The 13454-nt window shown below is 49.6% G+C and overlaps 1 protein-coding gene across 4 annotated transcripts in view; it reads left to right on the top strand.

Annotated features, from left to right (window-relative positions):
- Nucleotides 1-13454, top strand: part of PLCE1 (phospholipase C epsilon 1) — a 346810-nt gene that overhangs the window by 291916 nt on the left and 41440 nt on the right. For all 4 annotated transcript variants that reach the window (XM_050959261.1, XM_050959258.1, XM_050959260.1 and 1 more), the window contains one exon: nucleotides 4567-4684. In XM_050959261.1, coding sequence (XP_050815218.1) covers nucleotides 4567-4684 — 118 coding nt within the window. The remainder of the gene's footprint in view (nucleotides 1-4566; nucleotides 4685-13454) is intronic.

Genomic DNA, 13454 nt, shown 5'->3' with positions numbered 1-13454 from the left:
CCTGACAAAATTACCAAACTTCAAGTCAGTTAAAAATAAGTGCACCAGTATATTGGCTGCATATAAACTGGCTCAACATAAGAAATGTCAATTTATGCATTAATTTGTCACATTAACAATCCAACTTCTACCATTTTGCTTGCTTATGTGACAATACTCTTTGTAAAACAATGCCTCAGCTGATTAGAACCGACTCCCTTTACCTCAAAGCAACTCCGGATGCTTACTAGAAGAAAAATGGTGCTGATGCATGTATATTTGCATTGTCTTCTTTTACAGGCAAAAATGAATTTTATTCATAAGATTGCATGTATTTTTCCTCACTACTTCAGCTGATTCATCCCATTTTCAACAGCCCCTTTTGACCCATTTTCTTTTTGTGCAATTTTGCTAAAATCTCCAGACATCTCTCCCCTTGCATATTCACTGTCCCCAATGGCTGTATTCTATCCTGCAGTTTCCCACCCTTCTTGTTTTCCATCAAGAGCATGTGAAATAATATCTTCACTAGTATTTCAAACAAACACAAACAAACAAACAAACAAAAAACAAAACAAAAATATATGAATTTGAAATAATTTTCACTCATTTAAAGATGAACTTTTATGAAATTTTCTTCCAGCTGTTGTACTGTCTTTCTCTCAGGTTTTTTCCAGTTGTGGCAAAGTCTCACAGCTGTTGGTTGATGAGATTCAGATTGTAACAGATAGTGTAGGGCCTGGTCTACACTACGCGTTTAAACCGAATTTAGCAGTGTTAAACTGATTTAACCCTGCACCCGTTCATATAAAGGGCTTTTTAAACCGGTTTCTGTACTCCTCCCTGACGAGAGGAGTAGCACTGAAATCGGTATTGCCATGTCAGATGAGGGTTAGTGTGGCTGCAAATCTATGGTATTGGTCTCTGGGCGGTATCCCACAGTGCACCATTGTGACCGCTCTGGAAAGCAATCTAAACTTGGATGCAGTGGCCAGGTAGTCAGGAAAAGTCCCGCGAACTTTTGAATTTCATTTCCTGTTTGCCCAGCGTGGAGCTCTGATCAGCATGGGTGGCGATGCAGTCCCAAATCCAAAAAGAGCTCCAGCATGGACCGTACGGGAGATACTGGATCTGATTGCTGTATGGGGAGACAAATCTGTTCTATCACAGCTCCATTACAGAAGACAAAATGACAAAGCATTTGAAAAAGTCTCCAGACTATGATAGAGACCACAGCAGGGACTCAACACAGTGCTGCGTGACAAGCATAACGGAAAGCCAAAGAATCAAATGGATGCTCATGGAGGGAGGGAGGAGGTACTGAGGACTCCAGCTATCCCACAGTCCCTGCAGTCTCTGAAAAGCATTTGCATTCTTGGCTGAGCTCCCAATGCCTGTAGGTTCAAACACATTGTCCGGGGTGGTTCAGGGTATATCTCGTCAATTTACCCCCTTCACCTCCCCCGTGAAAGAAAAGGGAAAAAAACGTTTCTTGACTTTTTTCAATGTCACCGTATGTCTACTGCATGCTGCTGGTAGACGCAGTGCTGCGGCACTGAACAGCAGCATCCTCTCCCCTCCCCTCCCCAGTGGCAGACGGTACAGTACAAAATGACTGATAGCCGTCCTCCTCATCCTGTGAGTGCTCCTGGCTGGCCTCGGTGAAAATAGGAATGACTCCCAGTCATTCCCGGCAGATGGTACAGAACGGCTGGTAACCGTCTTCATCATAGCAACTGGAGGCTGAGCTCCATCAGCTCCCCCCCCCCATTCATGTCTAAAGAAAAGATTCTGTACTGCCTGGACTATCATAACAGCGGGAGGCTGGGCTTCTCTCCCTCGCCACCGTTTAATGTCCTGCCTGGACTATCATAGCAGCTGGAGGCTGCCTCCCCCTCATTTAATCTTACTAAAAAGTCAGTGTTTCTTATTCCTGCATTCTTTATTACTTCATCACACAAATGGGGGGACACTGCAATGGTAGCCCAAGAGGGTTGGGGGAGGAGGGAAGCAACGGGTGGGGTTGTTGCAGGGGCACCCCCTAGAATGGCATGCAGCTCATCATTTCTGCAGGATCTGACATGGAGCGGCTGTGCTCTCTTGTTCTCTAGTACACTTGCCCCATGTTCTAGGCAGGACTGATGCTATTTTTAGATAAAATATAAAGGAAGGAATGACCCAGGGAGTCATTCCAATTTTTGTCTTTGCGCCCCCAGCCGGCCTCAGCGAAGGCCAGCCAGGAGCACCCATGACAGCAGCAGATGGTACAGAACGACTGATAACCGACATCTCATTGCCAATTTACAATGGCATGGCAGACGGTACAATAGGGATGGTAACCATCTCTGCTACCTTGCAAAGGAAAAGGAATGCTGCTGTGTAGCACTGCAGTACCGCCTCTGTCAGCAGCATCCAGTACACACACGGTGACAGTGACAAAAGGCAAAACGAGCTCCATGGCTGCCATGCAATTGCGTCTGCCAGGGCAATCCAGGGAAAAAGGGCGCGAAATGATTGTCTGCCATTGCTTTCATGGAGGAAGGAATGAGTGATGACATTTACCCAGAATCACCCACGACACTGTTTTTGCACCATCATGCATTGGGATCTCAACCCAGAATTCCAATGGGCGAGGGAGACTGCGGGAACTATGGGATAGCTATAGGATAGCTACCCACAGTGCAATGCTCCAGAAATCAACGCTAGCCTCGGTACATGGACGCACACCACCAAATTATTGTGTTTTGTGTGGCCGCATGCACTCGACTTTATACAATCTGTTTTACAAAACCGGTTTATGTAGAATTGGAATAATCCTGTAGTGTAGATGTACCCTAGGTGTCTCCTTACTGATTATCATACATTCAGCCATAGTTAGTGTGAGCTATTCCCATGCACGCAGGGAATCTCACTTACCCAGATTATTGCTGGAAGTTCAACTTGAACATCAACCTTCCCCTCTTCTCAACCATGCACATACTGTGTGGTACAACTTTTTCAGTTAACTGGCGGAATTGCAATTTGCTTTTAGTAAAATTTACAAAAAGTAAAATGAGAAACTGGTTTTTAAAGTCATTTTGTCTTTATGAACAGAAAGTATCACACACCTCTGCTTTACACTGAGTGAAGCTCCCTATCTATGGATTAACATGTTTAAAAAGGGGTTGAAAATAAAGCGTAGGATGGAAAACCTCCCTTCAGGGTCTTTCCTGGTGGTTCCTTAATATATAAAGGAATAGTGTTACTCTTTGTGTCATGTTGAGCAGGGATTGCAAGGCTGCTGCAATCCATAAGTGTAATCAGAGGCTACATGGAGGCACAAGTAAGGTAAAGTACTAGTGACCATATTTTCACGAGCTGAATGCCCATTTATTTAGTAACTTAAATAAATGACCAGATCAGGTGTTGCATTCTTTGGGATATCTGGTAGTAAGTCTCAAGCCCTCCATATGCTTGGTTTCCTGCTTTCAAGAGTGCAGGATAAAAAAAGTAGTGTGGAGAATGACATGGAGGGTGTGAGTGGAGAATGAGCGTATTTGAGGAGACGGGCTTAAGACATCATCATCAGAATCATAGAAATGTAGTGCTGGAAGGGATCTTGATAAATTAACAAGTCCAGCCCTCAGTGCTAAGATAGTTTATCTAATCTTTTCTTAAAGACCTCCAGTGATGGAGACTCTACAACCTCCACGCGAAGCCTATTCCAGATCTTAACTACCCTTATAGTTAGAAAGTTTTTCCTAATATCTAACCTAAATCTTCTTTGCTACAGATTAATTCTTCTTGGCCTACTTTCATTGGACATAGAGAAAAATTGATCACAGTGCTCTTTATAACAGCCCTTAACATATTTGAAGACTGTTATCCGGTCCCCCTTCCATTTTCTTTTCTCAAGACTACATATGCCCATTTTTTTAACCTTTCCTCATAGGTCAGGTTTTCTAAACCCTTTGTCATTTTTGTTGCTCTTCTCTGAACTCTCTCCAGTTGGATCACATCTTTCCTGAAGTCTGGCACCCAGAACTGAACACAGTACTCCAGCTTAGGCTTCACCAGTGCCGAGCAGAGTGGGATAATTAATTACCTCCCATGTCTGACATAGGATGCTGCTGTTAATACAACCCAGAATATTAGCCTTGTTCGCAAGTGCATCACAGTGACTCCTATTCAGTTTTTGATCCAATATAACCCCTCATGCCCTTTTCAGTAGCACCAGCAGCTGGTCATTTATCCCCCATTTTGTAGTTGTGTATTTGGTATTTCCTGCCTAAGTGTAGTACTTTGCACTTGTCTGCACTGAATATCATCTTGTTGAATGCAGATGAGCTGCTGAGTTCTCACTCCCACTGTTAGTCAGAAGTAACTTAGGGCCGAATTTTTAAAGTTATCTAGGTGTATTTTGAGTACTACTGTAATAATATATGGTAGTGAATGAGAAAAAAAGATGCATGCATAAATCCATTACGTGAGGCTGTAGAACCATGTGTGCTGAATGTGATAAAACCACGTCGATAGTGTATATGAGATATGCTAGAACACTTTCATTTTCAGACCTTCTGTATATACATCACTTGAATTGTCACTTAGGTTTATGACATGGAACTGGGTGAAGAATTTTATCTTCCACAAAATAAGAAGGAAAGTAGACAGATAGCACCAGAGCTCTCAGATCTTGTCATCTATTGCCAAGCTGTGAAATTTCCTGGTAAGTATGCTTATTGCTTTATATTTTCTAAACATTTGGAACATTACAGTGATCTAATTGTAACTGTAGAATTCAAACTGCAATATGTGGGGAACATGCCTTTTTGTGGTTATGGATTCTGTATGATGACTGATGATTCTATGTGCTGCGTTTGTCATGGAGAAAAAAAACACTCCAATCTTCAAACTGTAGTAAACTGACAGGGCCAGCTCCAGCCCCAGCATTCCAAGCAGGTGCTTGGGGCGGCAATTTGCAAGGGGTGGCAGTCCAGGTGTGTGTTTGCCGCCCCAAGCAGCATGCCGAATTGCTGCCGCAGACGGTGGGGGCAGTCCGTGTGCCATTAGGGCGGCTCGTGCGTTTCCACAGCGGCGGCAATTCAGCTAACACTTGAACACTGCCTGATGCAGTGTCCCAGTCAACAACCTGTACTCCCAAGGAACAGATAGTAACTATAGTTTTGGAGCAGCAAGCTCTGATGACCTGGGGTCCCACAGTATTGGTTTCATCAAAGCCAAGTAGAGTGGTAATATAACCTCCCTACTTTTACTTGATATTCCCCTATTTATACATCCTAAAACAAATGTTTTCTTCCTTCTCATTGATAAAAATGTTAAACAGGAGAGGGCCAAGAATTGATTCCTGTGGGCCCTCACTGGAAATATTATCACTTGATGATGATTCCCCAATTACAATCCCATTTTGAGACCTATCAGTTAGTCAGTTTTTAATCCATTTAATGTGTGCCATGTTGAACTTGTACTGATCTAATTTCTTAATCAAAATGTTGTGTGGTGCCAACTCAAATGCCTTATAGAAGTCTAAGTATATTACAGCAGCACTGTTACCTTTATCAACTCAACTTGTAATCTCATCAAAAAAAGAGATGAGTTTGATAACACATATTTTCCATAAGCCTATGTCAGTTGGCACTTATTATAATACCCTCCTCTAATTCATGAAAGCATTTTATTCTGATTTGTTTATGGTGTGGAGAACGAGAATGTCTGTATGAATATTATGAATGTTACCTCATTTTACCTGCTTGTTTTACCTGTCTGACTACATGGAGTTGAATTAAAAAGGGTTGTTAGGAAAAGCCAGGAAACAATACCATGGTCACAGCTAAGCTTTGGATAAACAACTTCCAGGGGGAAATGGCAGAGCTACTAAATGAAGAAGATGCTCTTCCTAGGTGCCACCTGAATGTTAACACTGCTGTTTTGCCAAGGCCAGAGTTTAAGATCAAAAGAATAATTCTCCACTGAAAAATCTCTGCCTAGAGAGAAAGGGAGAATGATTTGTTTGTAGATGTTAAGGGCGAGACTCAGCGAGAGAAACTGAGATAGGCAGAGCATGCAGCAGGGTTCTGTGGGATGTGTCGGAGGCAGTTGGGTTCACTTATGCTTTGAGAGAGGCGATAAACTGTAGACAGGACCCAGGCAGGCAGACCTTTTGTGGTTTTAACTTTTTCCTCTGTTTGCTATGTAACATTCTATGAATGAACTGTATGTCTCTTTGGAAGGAGCTGTGCTGAGTCACCTTAATCAGCCAGTGGTCATAGGCTTCCAGAGAGAAGTGCCTTGCAGGGACCAATAATAGCTTTGTCTGTCATCTTAACATAGTTGAAATCAGGGTGTTGCCACCCAGGGATCCAGTCTAGCTGTGATAAAGCCAGGGAGTTCCACCAAGAGAGAGGGAAAGGCAGAGAAACCTGTCACCTGAGAGGTGCATTCAAGACGCCCTGTAACTATGACAGCACTGTGGGAATAAGGAGAGTTGTTACCTATTGATCCAATCCAAAGAGTGCCGCTGTGGGAACAGTGCAGCAGGTAGAGGCCCTGTCACTTGGAAGAGGTGCCTGAAGTAGACACTGGGGGACAGATCACAGATGCAGTTTTCTCCTGAGCCATCACATGTGGCTAGGGCTCAACTTACAGTAGTGTTTTGCTTTGCCCTCAGATAATTTAGGTAACAGGTTAGTCTGTTTCCTCAGTGACTGTCTCCACAACAAGGTCTTGAAATATAAGACTTGATTGCAAAATGTTTTCCTTTTTTGAGACTTTATTTAATCCTCCAATGTGGAAAGGACCCCACACCAGAAAAAAATTAACTCAACTAGTGGGCCTAGTTCTAGGGTCCGGGTGACATCCATTTTGTACCACCTTTTATGTTCTTGGCCATGGACTAGGATGGCCCCAGGGGCAACTCAGAGCAGCTTTAGCACTGCTGTAGATTGCTCCTGGCTACGGATGGCCACCAAAGGACCATTCGGGCCATCAGTGCTCTGGCCATGCCCCGTATGTCAGGGAAGCAGATGAAGAGGTGGCATAGGGCTGGCTATGCAGCCTCTACACCACCTGGAAATTAACCATGTAACAAGTAACCCCAGTTTACAGATACTTTGTGCTGCTGGGGCAGTGCAAATGAGCTGTATCAAGGTTCAGGATCTGGCCAAATATATGTTGAAAGGCAGAAGTCTGCTGTAAGTTATCAATTGCTCCGTCTTCTTCCTAAATAATCTGAAGTTCTTCTTCGAGTGATTGCTCATATCCATTCCAGTTAGGTGTGCGCGCTGCACGTGCACGTTCATCAGAAGATTTTTACCCTAGCAACTCCAGTGGGCCGGCAGGTCGCCCCCTAGAGTGGCGCCGGCATGGCGCCTGATATATACCCCTGCTGGCCCGCCCGCTCCTCAGTTCCTTCTTACCGCCGTGTCGGTCGTTGGAACTGTGGAGCGCGGCATAGCTGTCCTCCACGTCCCTAGCTCTCCATTGTCTCATGTTCTAATAGTTGTATATAGTTATAGTTGTAATTAGATTTTTTAGTATTAGTTGTTAGTTGTAGTACTTGTTGTAAATAGTTAGCGGGCTTGGGCGCGAGCCCTCCCTCGCGCCCGGCGCCGGGCCCATGCCCGGCTCGCCAGGGTTTAAACAGTGCTCGGCCTGCAAGAAGCTGATGCCAACGAGCGATCCCCACGATGCTTGCCTGAAGTGCCTTGGGGAATCGTATATCTCTGAAAAGTGCCACATTTGTAAGGCATTTAAGCCAAGAACAAAGAAGGAGAGGGATCAGCGCTTAAAGACCCTCTTAATGGAAGCAGCGCTTAACCCTCCAGCCTTGACGCCGAGCGCCGGCTCCGCTCCGGCACCGGACCGCTCCGGCACCGGGAAGACGCCGCGGTACCGGCCTTCCCCGGCACCGGGGCCAGAAGCAAGGCCTTCGACATCTGCCACTCCAGCCAAGCAGACGCGGACGGAGTGCCCGGCACCGTCTACTGCCGCGGCACCGATGATAGGGATTCCGTCGACTCCGGGTCCTGGAGGTCCGTCGAGTCCGGTCCCTCACAGCTCCCCCATAAGATCCGGGGTCGAGCTAGTGCTTCCCTCGACGCCGGAGACATTTGCTTCCGCTCGGGACCTGATTGCTTTGACTGAACCTACGCTACCCCAACCCCCAGTGCCTCCGGTGCGGGTTCTGCAGTCAAAGGGCAAGCCTACGACCTTGCGAGCTCCATCTCCAGGTTCACCGAGTCGGCACCGATCCCCATCAAGATCCCGGCAGCGTGGACGATCTCAGTCGGGACGCCGCTCGCAGTCCCGGCACCGCTCCCCGCGGCGGTACCGGTCGTATTTGCGGCGCCGATCCTCTTCACGGAGGTCCCTGTACTCCCGGCACCGTTCTGGCTCGAGCCACCGCTACCGGCACCGAGATTCCAGAAGCCGCTCCCGTCGGCATTCAGCATCCCGGTCGACCTCCCGGCACCGCGCTGGTAGTAGGTCCCGGTCTCGATCCCGGCACCAGTATGACTTTCGGCACCGGTATGACTCCCAGCACCGGTCCCCGGCACCGAGTAGGTCGACGTCGTCTAGACGGAGGGACCCGTATCAGTCCTGTTTGGCTCCACCTTGGCCATCCCGACAGCCGTCTGTCTCCTCTCACACAGACAGCGCGTACGCTATGGACGCGGACAGACCTGCTGCTTTTATAGGAGCCCCCTCCACAGGAGCATGGACCACAGCAGTGGGGCTTCTAGACCTCCTGGGCATACCATCAAGCCCAAGGGCAGCAACAGGTTCCCCCACGTCCAGCAACATCAGAGCACAGGGCTCCGGAGGCCACACTGTCTCGTCCTCCCCAGTCCCCTGCAGAGAAGGGATTGTCTCACCAGCGAGACCCTGACCTCCCTCCAGAGCCGGAAGCATTGCTCCAGACGGAGCATCCTGCAGATCCACTCCTGCCGGGGGTCTCCTCGTCATCCTCCCCGGATGAGGCAGTGGCTGGAACAACATCCACCAGCCCTCCTCCGCTCGACCTCAGAGCGCATCAAGACCTCCTCCGGCGCGTGGCGCAAAACATGAATTTGCGGGCCGAGGAGGTCTCAGAAATTGAGGATCCAGTGGTGAGCATATTGTCTGTGGATGCTCCCACTCGTGTCGCCCTCCCCTTTATACGGACCATTCAGGCCAATGCCACTACCATCTGGCAGTCGCCGGCATCAGTTTCCCCCGCAGCACGCAGCGTGGAATGCAAATACATGGTGCCCTCGAAAGGCAAATACTCGTATTTGTATACGAGTATCTCTATGTCCACCCACCCCCGTGCTCCCTTGTCGTACAATCTGTGAACGAGAGGGAGCGTCACAGCCAACAGGCTCCGGCACTGAAGTCTAAAGAAGCGAGGCGCATGGACCTGCTTGGCCGAAAGGTCTATTCTGCGGGCGCTCTCCAGCTTCGGGTATCCAACCAACAAGCTCTCCTTAGCCGCTACACTTATAACACCTGGGTGGCAGCGGACAAATTTAAGGATTTGCTTCCACAAGATGCATGTCAGGAATTTGGGGCAATCCTTGACGAGGGCAAGAAAGTGGCACGTACTTCTCTGCAAGCATCCCTCGATGCCGCAGATTTGGCCGCCAGGACTCTGCCATCTGGCGTGACCATGCACAGGCTTTCCTGGCTTCAGGTCTCTGGTCTTCCTCCGGAGCTCCAATACACCATTCAGGACCTCCCATTTGAAGGCCAGGGCCTGTTTTCGGACAAGACCGACCCCAGGCTGCAAAGTCTTAAAGACAGTAGGGTCATCATGCGCTCTTTGGGGATGCATACACCAGTCACCGAGCGCAGACCCTTCCGGCCTCAACAGCAGTGCTGGCCCTACCCTCAACCTCGCCAGAGGCAGGACTTCGCCAGATGCCGAAGTAGGAACGGCCGGCGTAGACAATCGTGCAACCAAGGGGGGCAAAACCAGAGCTCTTCCAAGGCTCCCTCTGGCCCAAAGCCTTCATTTTGAAGGTGCGCCCGAGGGCGATGCACCAGTTTCCCTCCCGGATCCATCCCCGCCATTCCCCAACCGTCTTTCGTTTTTCCTCCCAGCGTGGTCCCAACTGACATCAGACCGTTGGGTCTTACGCACATTACAAGCTGGATACCATCTGCAGTTTGTTTCGCACCCCCCTCCCGCCCCCCTCCTCCATCTCTCTTCAGGGACCCCTCTCACGAGCAACTCCTCATTCAGGAGGTGCGGACGCTCCTCGACAAAGGAGCCATAGAGGAGGTTCCAGAGGCCCAGCGAGGCAAGGGGTTTTATTCCCGTTACTTTCTGATCCCCAAAACCAAGGGAGGCCTCAGGCCTATCCTCGATCTGCGCGAACTCAACAGATACGTCGTGAAGTTGAAGTTCCGTATGGTATCCTTGGGGACCATTATCCCGTCCTTGGATCCTGGAGACTGGTATGTCGCCCTCGACATGCAAGATGCATATTTTCATATAGCCATCTTCCCGCCGCACAGACAGTTCCTTCGGTTCGTGATCAACCGCTGCCACTATCAGTTCGCGGTCCTCCCGTTCGGCCTCTCCACGGCCCCGAGGGTGTTCACCAAATGTATGGCTGTAGTCGTCGCCCACCTCTGTCGCAGCCGCATACATGTATTTCCGTACCTCAACGACTGGCTGATTTGGGGGTCATCAGAGGCGCAAGTCCTCAGCCACGTCCGCATGGTCAGCAGTCTCTTCGAGAACTTGGGCCTCATCCTCAATATAGAAAAGTCAACGCTAATCCCCACTCAGAGGATAGAGTTTATCGGAGCACTTCTGGACTCGACTCTGGCAAGAGCCGTTCTTCCTCTAGCAAGGTTCCAGACCTTGACGGCCATTATACGATGACTGCAGTCAGCACCCTTGACCTCCATATGCACGTGCCTAACTCTATTGGGCCACATCGCTGCTTGCACGTTTGTCACGCGGTATGCGCGGCTTCGCATGAGGCCCCTCCAGTCCTGGCTCATCAGTCAGTACCGTCCGGCCCGGCACCTTCTGGACGCGGTTGTTACCGTTCCCCAGGACATATTAGGTTCCCTGAGGTGGTGGCTGGACCAGTCTGTGGTATGTGCGGGGCTGCCATTCCATCCGCCCCAGCCTTCGGTGTCCCTGACAACGGACGCCTCAGATCTAGGTTGGGGGGGCCCATCTCAGAACCCTACGGACAGAAGGTCGGTGGTCACCTCACGAACTAGCCCTCCACATCAACGTACGGGAACTGAGGGCAGTCCACCTTGCTTGTCAAACATTCCATCTTCAACTTCAAGGTCGCTGTGTCTCGGTATTCACCGACAACACAACGACCATGTATTACATCAACAAGCAGGGCGGCACGAGGTCTTCTGCCCTGTGTCAGGAGACCGTGAGGCTCTGAGACTTCCGCATAAGTCCACTCCATTCACCTCATCGCATCCTACCTTCCCAGGGTTCGGAACACGCTGGTGGATCATCTGAGCAGATCCTTCCTTTCCCACGAATGGTCCCTTCGCCCGGACGTTGCCCTTTCGCTCTTCCAGAGGTGGGGATGTCCCCAGATGGACCTCTTCGCATCCCGAGGGAAATGCCAGATGTTCTGCTCCTTTCAAGGCCGGGAACCAGGTTCGGTAGCAGATGCCTTCCTTATCCCCTGGATGACGCATCTGTTCTACGCATTCCCTCCGTTCCCGCTCGTCCACAAGGTCCTTCTGAAGATGCGCAGGGACAGGGCCCGCTTGATCATGATAGCTCCAGCGTGGCCCAGGCAACATTGGTACTCCATGTTGCTGGACCTGTCTCTAGCCGACTCTGTCCCCCTGCCCCTTCACCTGGACCTGATCACCCAGGACCACGGCAGGCTACGTCACCCAGACCTGCAATCCCTGCACCTCACGGCGTGGCTCCTGAGTGGCTGACCCAGTCCGAGCTCCGTTGCTCTACCCCAGTGCGGCAGGTGCTCCTGGGCAGCAGGAAGCCTTCCACTAGAGCGACTTATTCAGCAAAATGGAAGCGCTTCACCTGCTGGTGTGCGGAACGCAGTTTCCTTCCCACTGAGGTCTCTATTGCCATTATCTTGGACTACATCTGGTCCCTTAAAGAGCAGGGCTTGGCAATATCATCTCTTCGGGTTCATTTGGCGGCCATCTCCACCTTTCACCCAGGGGAGGATGGCCGATCGGTGTTCTCTCACCCTATGGTGACGAGATTCCTTAAAGGATTGGAGTGTCTCTACCCCCATGTTCAACGCCCTACCCCGACCTGGGACCTGAACCTAGTTCTCACCTGGCTCATGTCCCCCCTGTTTGAGCCATTAGCGACTTGCTCCCTGCTCTATCTCTCCTGGAAGACTGCCTTCCTGGTGGCCATCACCTCAGCCAGACAGGTGATGGCCTATACGTGTTCCACAGGGACAAGGTCCAGCTGAGACCACACCCAGCCTTTCTCCCCAAGGTGGTCTCAGCCTTTCATGTCAACCAGGACATCTTTCTCCCTGTCTTTTTCCCAAAACCCCACTCGTCCTGCAGGGAGCAGCAGCTTCACTCGCTGGACGTCCGTCGAGTGCTTTCCTTTTATATAGAGAGAACCAAGCCGTTCCGCAAATCCTCCCAACTCTTTGTGGCGGTAGCAGAACGTGCCAAGGGGTTACCTGTTTCCTCTCAAAGAATCTCCTCGTGGGTAACGTCCTGTATCCGAGCCTGCTATGACTTGGCTCGTACTCCTCTGGGTCACGTGACTGCGCACTCTACCAGGGCTCAAGCGTCATCGACAGCTTTCCTCGCCCACGTGCCCATCCAGGAGATCTGTAGGGCAGCGACCTGGTCCTCCGTTCATACTTTCATTTCCCATTATGCCCTGGTCCAGCAGTCCAGAGATGATGCGGCCTTCGGCTCCGCAGTGCTACACTCTGCGACTTCTCACTCCGACCCCACCGCCTAGGTAAGGCTTGGGATTCACCTAACTGGAATGGATATGAGCAATCGCTCAAAGAAGAAAAGACGGTTACTCACCTTTGTAACTGTTGTTCTTTGGGATGTGTTGCTCATATCCATTCCACACCCGCCCTCCTTCCCCACTGTCGGAGTAGCCGGCAAGAAGGAACTGAGGAGCGGGCAGGCCGGCAGGGGTATATATCAGGCGCCATGCCAGCGCCACTCTAGGGGGCGACCTGCTGGCCCACCGGAGTTGCTAGGGTAAAAATCTTCCAACGAACGTGAACGCATGCGCGCACGGCGCGCACACCTAACTGGAATGGATATGAGCAACACATCTCGAAGAACAACAGTTACAAAGATGAGTAACCGTCTTTTTTCAATTTACATTTTTTGTGCAATTTTTTTTTCAATTTTAATAAAAAATTAAGAAAAATGTAAGTTACAAGTATGTCATGGAGTTCCAGTAGCATTCTTCATTCACATGGCTTTATGTGTTGAGCGGATCTCAGAAGAACTCCTTGATGTATTTTACTTCGTATTTCAGT

This window comes from Gopherus flavomarginatus, chromosome 6, assembly GCF_025201925.1.
Source record: "Gopherus flavomarginatus isolate rGopFla2 chromosome 6, rGopFla2.mat.asm, whole genome shotgun sequence".
Classification (NCBI taxonomy): domain Eukaryota; kingdom Metazoa; phylum Chordata; order Testudines; family Testudinidae; genus Gopherus; species Gopherus flavomarginatus.
The sequence above is the reverse complement of the archived record's forward strand: the minus strand, read 5'-3'. Positions and strand labels throughout refer to the sequence as shown.